General features: G+C 50.2%; 1 protein-coding gene across 1 annotated transcript in view; it reads right to left on the bottom strand.

The window, feature by feature from the left end:
• Window positions 1–13,514, bottom strand: part of PPP1R1B (protein phosphatase 1 regulatory inhibitor subunit 1B) — a 131,510-nt gene that overhangs the window by 14,204 nt on the left and 103,792 nt on the right. Inside the window, exons 5-6 of the mRNA XM_073572559.1 lie at window positions 7,758–7,928; window positions 7,570–7,668 (exon numbers count right to left, since the gene is read on the bottom strand). Of these exons, the coding sequence (XP_073428660.1) occupies window positions 7,570–7,668; window positions 7,758–7,928 (270 nt within the window). The remainder of the gene's footprint in view (window positions 1–7,569; window positions 7,669–7,757; window positions 7,929–13,514) is intronic.

The following is a 13,514-nucleotide window of genomic DNA, read 5'->3' as shown; positions in this document are numbered from 1 at the left end:
GTCTGTCAGTTAGTTCAGGCAGTGTGGTTATAGCCATCTGTCAGTCAGTGCCTGCAGCGTGGTTATAGCAGTCTGTCAGTCAGTGCCGGGAGCGTGGTTATAGCAGTCTGTCAATCAGTGCCGGCAGCGTGGTTATAGCCGTCTGTCAGTCAGTGCCTGCAGCGTGGTTATATCAGTCTGTCAGTCAGTGCCTGCAGCGTGGTTATAGCAGTCTGTCAGTCAGTGCCTGCAGCGTGGTTATATCAGTCTGTCAGTCAGTGCCTGCAGCGTGGTTATAGCAGTCTGTCAATCAGTGCCGGCAGCGTGGTTATAGCCGTCTGTCAGTCAGTGCCGGCAGTGTGGTTATAGCCGTCTGTCAGTCAGTACCGGCAGCGTGGTTATAGCAGTCTGTCAATCAGTGCCGGCAGCGTGGTTAGAGCGGTCTGCCAGTCAGTGCCGGGAGCGTGGTTATAGCAGTCCATCAATCAGTGCCGGCAGCGTGGTTATAGCCGCCTGCCAGTCAGTGACAGCAGCGTGGTTATAGCCGTCTGTCAGTCAGTGCCAGCAGCGTGGTTATAGCCGTCTGACAATCAGTGCTGGCAGCGTGGTTAGAGCTGTCTGTCAGTCAGTGCCGGGAGTGTGGTTAGAGCTGTCTGCCAGTCAGTGCCGGGAGCGTGGTTATAGCAGTATGTCAATCAGTGCCAGGAGAGTAGTTATAGCAGTCTGTCAATCAGTGCCGGCAGCGTGGTTATAGCTGTCTGTCAGTCAGTGCCGGGAGCGTGGGTATAGCAGTCTGTCAATCAGTGCCGGCAGCGTGGTTATAGCCGTCTGTCAGTCAGTGCCGGGAGCGTGGTTACAGTTGCCGTTCTCTATACACAGAGCAGTGGCTGAATTACAACAATGTACAATAAAAGACATTGCAAATTCTGTATTACAGCTGAGTATGACAAACCCTACTGTGAACAGTATTACTGTCTCTACTATTCTACCACTTCCATTATTAAAATTATATATAGCAGTATTCTCCTTTACTCTGTCGCCTCATTGGGGGACACAGAACCATGGGTGTTATGCTGCTGTCCACTATGAGGTGACACTATGCATAATCTGAAAAAGATTAACCATGGCTCCTCCTCTGCAGTATACACCCCTGGACGGCGTCAGCCTTCTCCAGTTTTTGCTTAGTGTCGCATTGAGGAACACTGAAAGAATTTTTTTTTTTTCACTCCGTTTTTTTCCCGGATGACAGATGAAGAAAAGCGGGTCTCCTGTGAGACTCCCGGCATGGCTCCTTCCTCGGCCCCCTATTATGGGGTGCCCGGTTGAAGTAGAGATGGCCGTTCCCCATGTCGCTTCATCCCCAGTCCTGCGGGTGCTGGCTCGAAGTTGAGACCCCCCTCCTTCCCCAATTCCTTTTGGTCTTGGGTTGAGGTCAAGGCGAGGAAGAAGCCCCCTGATGGTGACAGCAGCACCCTCCCTAATCCCCCTCTAGGGGTATTAGGTTGAGACACCTCAGGTAGAGCCTGTACTTCGGTAATCTGCAGCTCACTGTATCCAGGGACCCCAGTCCAGCTGCGGACTTCTGTCGGGGCCGGGGGGGAGTGCGGGCAGGCATGGCACATACAGAGACAGGGCTCCCTTCCCCCTCTGTCTCTGCGGCAGCACCAGCTCCATAGCGCCTCAGGGGGATCCATCACAGAGCCCCGATTCCGAATGTGGCCCCACCGCTAGCCTGCCTTCCAATCCGGGGGGTCCGGTTAAGATCTGACCCGCTCCCAGACTACCGCGCCGGCCTGGAGCCCTTTCTGGGCATCGATATCTAATTTAGGCCGCGGCTTCGGCCTAGCTTAGGTCGCCGCCTCCTCTCCGCCCCCCGGCCCGCCCCCCGGATGACAAATATGACACTCTACAGTGTCATAGAAGAGGCGGATTGAGGCAGAAAGGGCGCGTTTTTACACATCTCTGTGTGCTCTTTCTCAGCTCTCCGCCCCCTTCTTCTCCCTCCTCATCCTCTCGGCGGCCATTTCTGACACAGGCATCAGCAGAGCACCACGCCAGCCAGTCTCCGGGGGGCACAGGACTGTGGATCTTCGGCGCTGGACCTAGGGGCACACTGGTGGGGTAAGATCACAGCTCGGGTTTTTTTGCTCGGCAGTGATTCCGGATTCCCTGTAAGGCTTTCCCATAAGTTTCCCCTGCATATCCACCCCTGTAGGGCTCTCCCATAGACTGCCCTTCCGCGCTCTGCGCACTATGCCAGGCTCAAGGTACAAGAGAACCAGGCAGGACTGCTTTTATGCATTCTGCACAGCCTGCAAAACCACTCTCCCCAGTGGCAGCGTGTACCCCCACTGTCGGGACTGTATCCAGAATATGACGCAGTCCATAGATAACCTAACCTCCACATTACTCCAGGGTCTGCAGGGTCATGTCTCGGCTATGAGCGTTACCCAGCAAAGGGACAGCTCCACTCAGGGACAGGCTGTTTCTGGCTCTCCCAGACGTAAGCGGACCCACACGTCGCGTTCCTCTGCGTCATCCCATAGCACACGGTCATCCCCCTCTAGGGAGAGACACTGTAGTTCCAGGTCACCTAGACCGTCCCCTACCAGAGACAGACAACGCACATTTCCACAGTGACCCCCGACTACAGGAGACCTCCGCCCCAGCTCACCCACCAGGGAACGGCTCAGCGATACGCAGGATTCGGAAGGCATCTGTGACTCCGATTCAGACAACGAAACGGAGAGGTCTTTGGTCCTTTGTCCCCCTAGCAATACAGCGATAGTTGAGGACATAATCTCTTCCATCCATCGGGTGCTGGACATTTCCGATCCAACCCCGGAAGCCCCAGAACATAAGATTTGCTTCGAAGGTGTTCTGAAACCACCTAAGGTCTTCTCTAACCACCCGGAATTTCAGGCGATCCTTACCAAGCAGTTTTCGCAGCCTGAGAAGAAATTCACCAATCGCAAATACTGTATTTGGAGGCTAGGTACCCCTTCCCACAAAAGAACACCAAACAGTGGACAGACCCACCCGAAGTGGACCCCCCAGTCTCTAGGCTAGCAGCACAGACCCTCCTCTCACTGCCAGATAGCTCAACCCTCAGGGACGCAGCAGACCGGCAGGTAGAACGCATGGCTCGTTCAGTTTTCGAAGCGGCAGGGGCCTCCCTGGTCCACACGTGCGTTCGCTTCAGTTTGGGTGGCCAAGGCCATTCTGGCTCGGGCCAAAAAATTGCAAGCTGGCCTCCAAGCGTCAAATCCTGAGCTGTCGGACCAAGCGGTTCAAATAGCAGTGGTAGCAGATTACATGCTTCATGCAGCCCTGGATTCCGCAAGAGGTGTAGCGGGGATAGCAGCAAACACCATAACAATTCGGCGTATCCTCTGGCTGTGGGAATGGAAAGCGGATGCGGCCTCGAAGACGTCCCTCATGCATCTCCTGTACCTCAGTGGACGGCTTTTCGGTGAAAAGTTGGACACAATGATATCCAACGCCACTAGGGGTAAGAGTACCTCTCTCCCTCAACTAAAACCTAAGCGCACGTTTAAATGGCGTAATCAAACACGATTCCGATCCTTTCGGAATTCTTCGGGCTGGTCCGTCTCGCGCCCAGCACAAAATCGTAACCGCTCTCCACGCAGGGACAACCCACGGGTGGCGCAGAGGCCGGACAGGACCGGGCAGTCGAAAGCAGGCCAGGCGAAGCCCAAAGGAGGAAAACCTCAGAATTTCGCCTCTTCATGACTCACGAACTCCGGAAGACACCCCAACAGTAGGCAGACGACTTATACTCTTTCAGCAAGTCTGGCTGCCTATTACAGAAGACAGGTGGGGCAGGGAAATAGTGTCTTCCGGATACAAGATAGAGTTCACTTCCAGTCCACCGAACCGGTTCTTCCTCTCTGTTCCACCAAAACCGCCAGACAAGGCTCGTGCCTTCTACCAAGCGGTCTCCTCTCTCCTTCAAGCAGGAGTCGTAGTACCGGTTCCCGCGACCGAATGCTTCCAAGGGTTCTACTCCAATCTATTCGTAGTCCCCAAGAAAGGAGGCAGCGTCCGGCCCATACTAGACCTAAAACAACTCAATAAATATGTACGGATTCGTAATTTTCGCATGGAGTCCCTTCGGTCCATCATCGCGTCCATGGAGCAGGGAGAATATCTCGCCTCCATAGACATACAAGATGCATACCTGCATATACTAATTGCTCCCACCCATCAAAGATTTCTCAGGTTCGTGATCAACCAGGACCACTGCCAGTTCGTGGCTCTCCCGCTACGGCTCCCAGAACATTTACCAAGATCATGGCAGCCACCAAAGACGTTCTACACTCCAGAGGCATTGTAGTCGTTCCATACCTGGACGACCTTCTCATCAAGGCCTCCACCTTCAAGGACTGCGAGGTCAGCGTCTCAATCACAATCGACACTGAGTCGCCTGGGCTGGTCAGTCAACCTACAAAAGTCAGCGGCTACCACGAGTCAGTACCTGACCTTCCTGGGAATGCTTTTCGACACCTCCAGGGGGCTGGTGCTCCTTCCCAGGGACAAGGCACTGGCTCTCCGTCTGGGAGTTCGCATACTCCTCCGCAATCCCCCCGATCTCTCCGGTTTGCCAAGAGAGTCCTCGGCAGGATGGCAGCAGCAATGGAGGCGGTACCATTTGCCCAGTTTCACCTCAGGCCTCTTCAACTAGCCATCCTCAGGTCCTGGGACAGGAATCCTTTCTCCCTCGACAGAGAGTTCCGGCTAACATTGTCAACCAGGAGGTCCCTACACTGGTGGCTAAAGCCAACTTCGCTTGCAAGGGGAAAATCCTTTCTCTCAGGTCAATGGAAGGTCCTGACCATCGATGCAAGCCTGACAGGTTGGGGTGCGGTGCACCTACATCACAGGGCACAAGGCAAGTGGTCACCAGTGGAAGCGACCTTGCCCATCAACATCTTGGAAATTCGGGCCATCCTCCAGGCATTGAGAGCCTTTCATCACTTGCTGGCAGCCTCTCATATAAGGATACAGTCGGACAATGCCACAGCAGTGGCATATGGGAATTACCAAGGCGGGACCTGCAGTACCCAGGCGATGAGAGAAGTGGCTCATATCCTCCACTGGGCGGAAGACACGAGGTCGGTACTCTCTGCGGTCCACATTCCGGGTGTGGACAACTGGGAAGCCGACTTCCTCAGCAGACAAGGAATGGACTCGGGGGAGTAGTCTCTCCATCCCGAAATTTTTCACCAGATCTGCCATCGCTGGGGGACCCCGGATGTGGACCTAATGGCATCCCACCTCAATGCCAAGGTCTCCAATTTCATGGCCAGGACCCGCGACCCACGGTCGCTCGGAGCGGATGCCCTGGTTCAAGACTGGACCCAGTTCCAGCTCCTGTACATTTTTCCACCCCTCCCCCTGATCTCCAGAGCCGTGAAGAAGATCAAGCAAGAGGGAGTTCCAACCATCCTGATCGCGCCAGACTGGCCCAGATGTACATGGTACGCCGACATCGTACAACTTACAGCAGACGCCCCCTGGCATCTCCCCGACCATCACGACCTTCTGTCACAAGGTCCGTTCTACCATCAGAACTCAGGGGCTCTCAATTTGATGGCGTGGCCCTTGAGACCTGGGTTCTAACCCAGGCAGGGCTCTCACTGGACATCATTACGACCATGATCAGGGCAAGGAAGCCAGCCTCCGCCAAGATCTATTACCGTACCTGGAGAGCTTTCTTTACCTGGTGTGAATCTCGCGGACAGGTCCCACTCCCTTATTCCCTCCCAAAGGTACTTGGTTTTCTTCAATCAGGGCTGGACGCCAGGCTATCCCTAGGCTCGCTTAAGAGCCAGGTGTCAGCGCTTTCAGTGCTTTTCCAAAGGCGTATTGCTAACAAGCCACAAGTAAGGACTTTTCTTCAGGGAGTTTCCCGATTAGCTCCCCCCTACAGACGTCCACTGGAAACGTGGGACCTCAACCTGGTCCTGACAGCATTGCAGGCACCACCTTTCGAACCCCTTAAGGAAGTCCCACTCCGCATTCTGTCACAGAAGGTGGTTTTTCTGGTGGCAATCACTTCGCTACGCAGGGTGTCAGAATTGTCAGCACTCTCCTGCAGACGGCCCTTCCTAGCTTTTCACCAGGACAAGGTGGTTCTCGGTACAGTACCATCCTTCCTTCCGAAGGTTGTGTCCAACTTCCACCTCAATGAGGAATTTTTACTGCCGTCCCTTTGTCCGGTTCCGGTTCATAGAGTGGAGAAGGCTCTGTATACGCTTGACCTCGTCAGGGCATTGCGTATATACGTGTCTAGGACTGCACCCTTCCGGAAGTCTGATTCCCTTTTCCATCTTCCGGAAGGCGTTCGCAAGGGTCTGCCGGCTTCCAAAGCTACCCTTGCCAGGTGGATCAAGTCCACCACACAAGAGGCTTACCGCCTTAACAACTCTCCTCTTCCGGCCGGTATCACGGCACACTCTACGCGGGCAGTAGGGGCTTCCTGGGCCATTCGGCACCAGGCTTCGGCACAACAAGTGTGTAAGGCTGCCACTTGGACTAGCCTACACACGTTTACGAAACACTACAGTGTTCATACCCAGTTCTCAGCAGATGCAAGCCTGGGTAGACTGGTTCTGCAGGCAGCAGTGCCCCAGGTTTAGGGACCTGCTAGCACAATATTCGTCCATTGCTTCCCACCCAGGGACTGCTTTGGGACGTCCCATGGTTCTGTGTACCCCAATGAGGTGACAGAGTAAAGGAGATTTTTGTGTACTCACCGTAAAATCTCTTTCTCTTAGCCTCTAATTGGGGGACACAGCTCCCACCCTGTTGCCCTTACGGGTCATTGTTACGGTTCAGTTCTCATATTGTTCTTTGAGCTCGTACATAGTGGCCTTCTTACAGGCATGGTTATGTTGTTTCTGTTATGTTCCTCCTAATGCTTTTGCACAAAACTAGAGAAGGCTGACGCCGTCCAGGGGTGTATAGTGCAGAGGAGGAGCTATAGTTAATCTTTTTCAGATTATGCATAGTGTCGCCTCCTAGTGGACAGCAGCATAACACCCATGGTTCTGTGTCCCCCAATTAGAGGCTAAGTGAAAGAGATTTTACGGTGAGTACACAAAAATCTCATTTTTTCTGGAATTTTTTACCCCTGAATCTTATTTTGCTAGTGTTTTTTTGGTCGGATCTTGAACTTTTTTTTTCTGCAGTGATTTTTGTGTGTTTTTCCAGACATATTTTTTGATAACCTTAAAACATTTAAGAAAACACTGTTATTTGTGAGACAGAAACACTGAAAAAAAACACCCAGGTTTTTTTAGCCTTCCCATTGACTTGTATTAAAAAGTATTGACCATACTACTTGTAGAAAAAAAAAGAAAAATGCATTTTAAGGAAGCTTAAAAGACTGAACATATGAACTGCAAGTAATGTTTACAAAGAAATAAATATGATCATTTTTGAGCATTTTTTCAGCAATAAATTGTGTAAAAAGATGCAGTGTGAACATGCTCTAAAAGTTGGCGTTGCACTGACCCTACTTGAGGATAAGAAGTCTTGCAATATGTGGGATAGTATAACAAATACCTTTCTGTGTGACTGTCGTATCCATCGTGTCTGCACTGTCTTCCAGCAAAGTATGGTTCAGAAGGGTTTCTAGATTGTTACTGGTTGGATCCTCATCACCTGAAACCCAACAGCAAGATAACAACTCATGAGTAATGGACATTTATTACTGCAGTACCAGTTTATTATGTAAAGCACTCAGATCTTACCATCTCCACAGTTCACACCACAGTCCACACATTCTTCTGGTGCATTAGATGTGGATTCTTCTGTACCAGGTTCAGTATCATCTGTCTCTTCTTCATAGTCATCATTGTCATCATCGCTGTCACTTAGAGACCCCAGGGACTGCATGTGAGACTGGACTAAGCGCTGGACAGCTGGAAACCACAATGGAATATGTTAGAAGACGATTTAGACAAATAAGCAGGGCCGGACTGGCCATATGGCAATTCTGGCAAATACCAGATGGGCTGGTCCAGTTGTGGGCTGCATTGTCAGCTATATTGTTAAAAGTAACAGCGTCCTCAGGATGCAACTGAGATGAAGCATCAAGGGTGTTAGGCGTCAGGTTTCTGCGTCTGCTCTGCAGGAATCTAGAGCCTCACATTCTGCGGTCTCCTGCTGTCTTTCTACTACAGAGGAGATTACTTTGCAGCAGACCGCTCCAGAGACTAAGTCCTTATCATTTTTATTTAGTGCGTTCCGCCGTTCCTAACAAAGGGGGAGGAACAACATGGGCCTATGTGCTTTCAAATGCCAGGGCTGAATATCATTCCCAGTCCATTCCGGCTAATAAGCGTACAATTATATTGAGAACTAAACCATTAGATCAATCAAGTACATGGAAATATTTTGGATTACGTGCACATGATATTATCAGTCAGTCACTTAAAGCATTACTAAAAGCTCATGGGCCCAGTCCAAAATCTTCAACGGGGCCTTCAGCTATCTCTGGTATTCAGTAGGATCAACACTTCCAGACTACATATACTGTATGGGCATGCAGGTGTGGCGCCCCTGAGGCTTCAGTCGCCACAGAGGTACTGCACCTTCTCCTAAGGTGTAGTGCCCCACCATCCAGGTAAGCTGGGAACGCCTTTCCGCATTCCAACACCTGCACCCCACACACAGGATAGTTCAGCAGGGACCCATCCATGCTTTATGCTGGAAAGGTCATAGGGTGCCTTTTGTGGTCCCTGGCTTCGTAACACGAGAGGTGCTGGGGAGGCGGGTGGAGTTAGATATAAAAGAGAGGGAAGGTGTAGGATTTCAGGTCAGTCTGACAGAAGGTTAGTCTGGGGTGAGTCCCAGAGAGAGAGCAGGCTGACAGCAGGTCAGCCTGAGAGGAGCTCAAGGCAGAGGAAGGCAGTCAGTCAGGAGAGGCTGAGGACTGGTCTTAGTGGAACGAGCTCCTCAGGGAAGGAAGAGAAGGAGAAAGAGACGTAGACTGAAGACTACAGATTCCATAAGAGAGAGATAGAACGGAACGAAGGAGAATAGAAGGACGGTGGGAAGCAGGTTGAGAAAGAGAGAGAACCCTTCCAGTCCAGAGAGCGCAAAGGCCGGGGCCCGGTCCCCGAGGTTGATTGGATCTTTATGTCCGGCAACAGACACCAGAGGAGTAGTGAGCCGCTAACGCCTTGCTCCCATCATAGACTTGGGACACAACAGCAACTGAATAGAGAGCCGGGACGCAGAGTGGAGTCCCCGAAGCAGGCTACAGCTGTCTGTCATACAACTAAAGACTAGGAAAACCTAGAGAGAGGCATTCCAGGGTAACTAAGTACTGGAGTGCTTCACACCTAAAGGCGCATTGGAGGAGTCGTTCAGTAAGGTACATGTTGGCGGAGTGTGGAAGGGAGAATCCTACTCTGCCTGGAGGTTGGCTGGAGCCCTGACCTGGACAACACGGTACGGAGGCAGGCATTTGTGTGAACTGCAAACAGTGAGTAAAGCTTTGGAACCGCATACTCTGGTGTCCTCCAGTTATTCCAGCACCACTACACCTGGGTACCAGCCTCCATACCATTCTGCGCCTCTCCTCATCCATTGCACCTACAGTGCCCTGGGACTACAGCTCCACCTGTGGGGAGCTATACCATCTCTGCTGCACCACACCATCAGTCCCAGCGGATCTGCATGCAGCGTTGGCTTACCATCTTACTTGCCAAACACCACGGGTGGCGTCACGAACTATTCATATAAACTTTAACACCATTAACATCACCGCCATTGATATTGGGCGCCCAGGGCCACGGACCGGGTCACCGCTGCTGTGACACATTCCCGCCTCGACACCGGCCCGGTACCGAGTACCCCCGCTGCCCTGGTTGTGCGAGGGCGCACCCACAGGATTCTCAGAGAAATCTATATCCCGCCCATAGATGGTCAGAATGAAGTCCAAGGTCAGGCAACAGATCAAGTACACAGAACTCAAGGCACAGGAAAGCACAAACCTCACAAGATGAATGTTCATCTGGCAATGGTCTGGGAAAAGCTGCTCAGTTAAGTAGGCATGGCAATTACCCGGGATAGTGAACACCTGAGACAGCCGACATCTCCCAGTCACAGATTGGTTAGTAGAGCTGTCAATAAACACACTGACAGCTCAGCACGTCCATGTACCAGACTGGATGGCCATGCTGTCAATCAAAGTACTGACAGCTTCAACACACCCCTGTACTGGATTGGACTGCCGAGCTGTGAGTAACTGCATCTCAGACTCCCTGAGGGGTGAAACCGTGACATATACTGTCACGCTGGCACCTTGGCAGATTTGTGCAAGCGAGGGGGTTGTAGCCCCACTGTGCCACAAACCAGACTACCCTGGAAGGGACGTGACTAAGACAGCTGCCGTGGTTTTCACTGGAGCCTCTGATGGTGAGGTCAGGCTTGTGCGGCAGGCAGCTGCCAGGTACCACTCCAGGGTGGTGTCTGGCTGTGGCTGCTGATCCCACTGGGAGACAGGAACACTAGGACAGGTGTGGACGACAGGCACGACTGGCAGAAGAGCATGGCTGATACTAGGATGAGTAGGCAGGCAAGCACGGCTGAGACACTGGCAGGCGGGCATGGCAGAGACACAAGGCAGGCACGGCTGATACACAGGGCAGGCAGGCACGGCTGAGATACAGGGTAGGCAGTCACGGCTGAGACACAGGCCAGGCAGGCACAGCTGAGACAGGGCAGGCAGGCATGGCTTAGACACAGGGGCAGAAACTAACTCAAAAGGCACAGGGACACGGGCAGGAAGGAGTGGTGTATGTAATAGGTAGAGACCTGTTCACACAGGAGGTGAACCGCAAGACTGCGGAGAGGAGCTGCAGTTTGCAGCAAGAGGTTCCGTAGCAGCGGAAGCGGGGCATAGGCAGAACAGCAGGAATGCGGAGCACAGGCAGAGTCGCAAGAGTATGGAGCAGGCAGAGCCGCAAGAGTGCGGAGCACAGGCAGAGTCACAAGAATACTGAGCTTTCAGAGCCGCAAGAGTGCGGAGCATAAGCAGAGCCACAAGAGTACAGAGCACAGGCAGAGTCACAAGAGTACAGAGCAGGCAGAGCCGCAAGAGTGCAGAGCATAAGCAGAGCTGCAAGAGTACGGAGCACAGGCAGAGTCACAAGAGTACAGAGCAGGCAGAGCCGCAAGAGTGCGGAGCATAAGCAGAGCTGCAAGAGTACGGAGCAGGCAGAGCCACAAGAGTGTGGAGCACAGGCAGACGGAGAGGACACAAGGATAGACACATTTCTGCCTCCTGGAGGGCGGCCAGGACAAGTATGAGACAAGGTCAGGAGCAATAGCACAGAGACCAGTATATTCTGCCTCCTAGAGGGCGGACAGACAGTTACAAGGCAAAGCTAGGAATCAAGCTTCCAGAGAAGGCGAAACACTGTTTGGGGAGTATTTTAACTTTTGCAAGACTGCTCATTGTGAAACTGAGGACTAAGAGCACTACACGTGTTCGAAACGTGTCCAGTTATCTAGGACATTCCTTCCTCCAGTATACACTGGTTATCAAGCAGCTTATTACCTTTTAATTTGTTTCAATAAAGATTTTGGATTTTATCTCCGGAGCTGGATACCTTCTTTCTTCACAAATTGGCCAGGGACACATTAGACAGGTGCACCCTGATTCCATAAGAACCAGAGAGTTCTGGCGCCGCCCCCCTATGCACACAGCCAGGAAGCATGCAGAGAGCAGGCAGGAAGCAAGAGGCTCACAGCATGGAGCCAGCAGCAGACAGAACACACAGCAAGGCCTGGAGCAGTGAGTAAGTTGGTGTGTGAGGGATGGGAGGACATGCAGTGATGCCGGCAGGGTTGTTACATATACATTCGATAATGTAAATGACGTGTGGTATGACCTTTAATGAACAACCTAGAGTCTATTTTTCTCCCTTTCTTTACAATAGTGCAGATTTATCAAGCTAAATATGCCAGAATTCTTGGGTGATTTGCACCAATAAAACTGTCTTTTTATGTTAGTTTTATGTCCATTTTTGTTCCCTTTCCAAAAGGTCCATTTTTTGATACAGCTGTCCCTGCACACCATGTTTTGGGCATGTGCAGTGTTTAAATCGATCTGATAATAGATGATATAATGCATGATCATTTGAAACGTTCTCATAGATATTAGTGTTAAAAAAACTGGATCCAGTTGTTACCCACTTTTTGGGGCTGGCCAAAAAGCTGTGAAGACTACTTTTTTAATCCAACTTAAAAAGGAAAAAAGGATTGCAGTCAAATAAAAGACATTTTAAAAGGTTTTGTCCCCATTCAAATGACTGCATCATACTATATAATTTTATTTGTCATCCGAAAACAAAAATAACTACTGGACATGTGCACAGAGCCTAGTTTTTGTTCTACACTGTGGAATAAAACCAATATAATTTGTTGAAAAAAGTACTGATTCTTGACTTTTATCACTAACTATTTTGGATGCTTTTTGGAGCATCCACTTGCCATCGCCTTTTTTACATAATCTATTTCTTGACATTGCATTGTGTATACAGTCTTTTCTAGCTTGGATGTATATCCTGAATAGAATTTCTTAATGATATCCTCAGAATAGAATTATCTAGTGGTTTATAAAAATTACATAACTTTTATTGACCTGCATCCTGATCACCACAGAGGGTTAAGTCCAGATCATTGACTGTATCTTTAGGTATGGAACCTGTATATTTTAGATTTAATGTTTTGATTCAAATATTATTTAAATTGGATTAATTCCTCATTTGTGCCTCTACATACAAAGAGGTTGTCTATAAATTGGCCATACCATATAATAGATGAGAAATATGGGTTATACTCTATGGATACAAAGTTCCCCTCCCACCAAGGCTTAACCGAACTGCCGAGGAAAGGGGAGAACTTCAGCCCCATTATGGCTACTTCTGTCTGCAGGACAAAAACTCATTGTTAAAATTACAATAATTGGCTTGAGTAGATGACGTATAACAATTACAAAGGATTCTTTCATTTAGGCAGAATAATTACTCTACGTCACTAGATTAAAGTCATTCGCTCTATGGCTCGATCATGAGGGATATACTGGTAGAGAGCTTCAACATCACAAGAAATCCAATAGAAATCTGCTGCCCAAAATGCTAAAATTATTTCAAAACTTCCCCATTAGCTCTTAGATACACTGGGATACCCTGCCGTACAAACAGTTGTAGTTATCCACCCATGCATTTAAACATTACTTTATTATATTATTCCCAGAAAGAATTTTAGATACAAATAAAAATATTGGCATTACAATGGACATTACATTTTCACATTAACGAGAACCTGTCACATTATTTGTTATTTGGTTCATCTCACCCTTTAAAAGCCCCTATATCTTCATAGCACGGATCACGTCCCTGTCAGACAGTGTACAGTGCAATTCTTGTGAAGAAAGATCCAGCTCAGAAGAATAAAATCCAAAGCTTTATTCAAAATCGAGATAAAAATAAGAT

This window comes from Dendrobates tinctorius, unplaced genomic scaffold (genome assembly GCF_039654945.1).
Source record: "Dendrobates tinctorius isolate UK_male_01 unplaced genomic scaffold, ASM3965494v1 ptg000032l, whole genome shotgun sequence".
Lineage (NCBI taxonomy): Eukaryota > Metazoa > Chordata > Amphibia > Anura > Dendrobatidae > Dendrobates > Dendrobates tinctorius.
The sequence above is the reverse complement of the archived record's forward strand: the minus strand, read 5'-3'. Positions and strand labels throughout refer to the sequence as shown.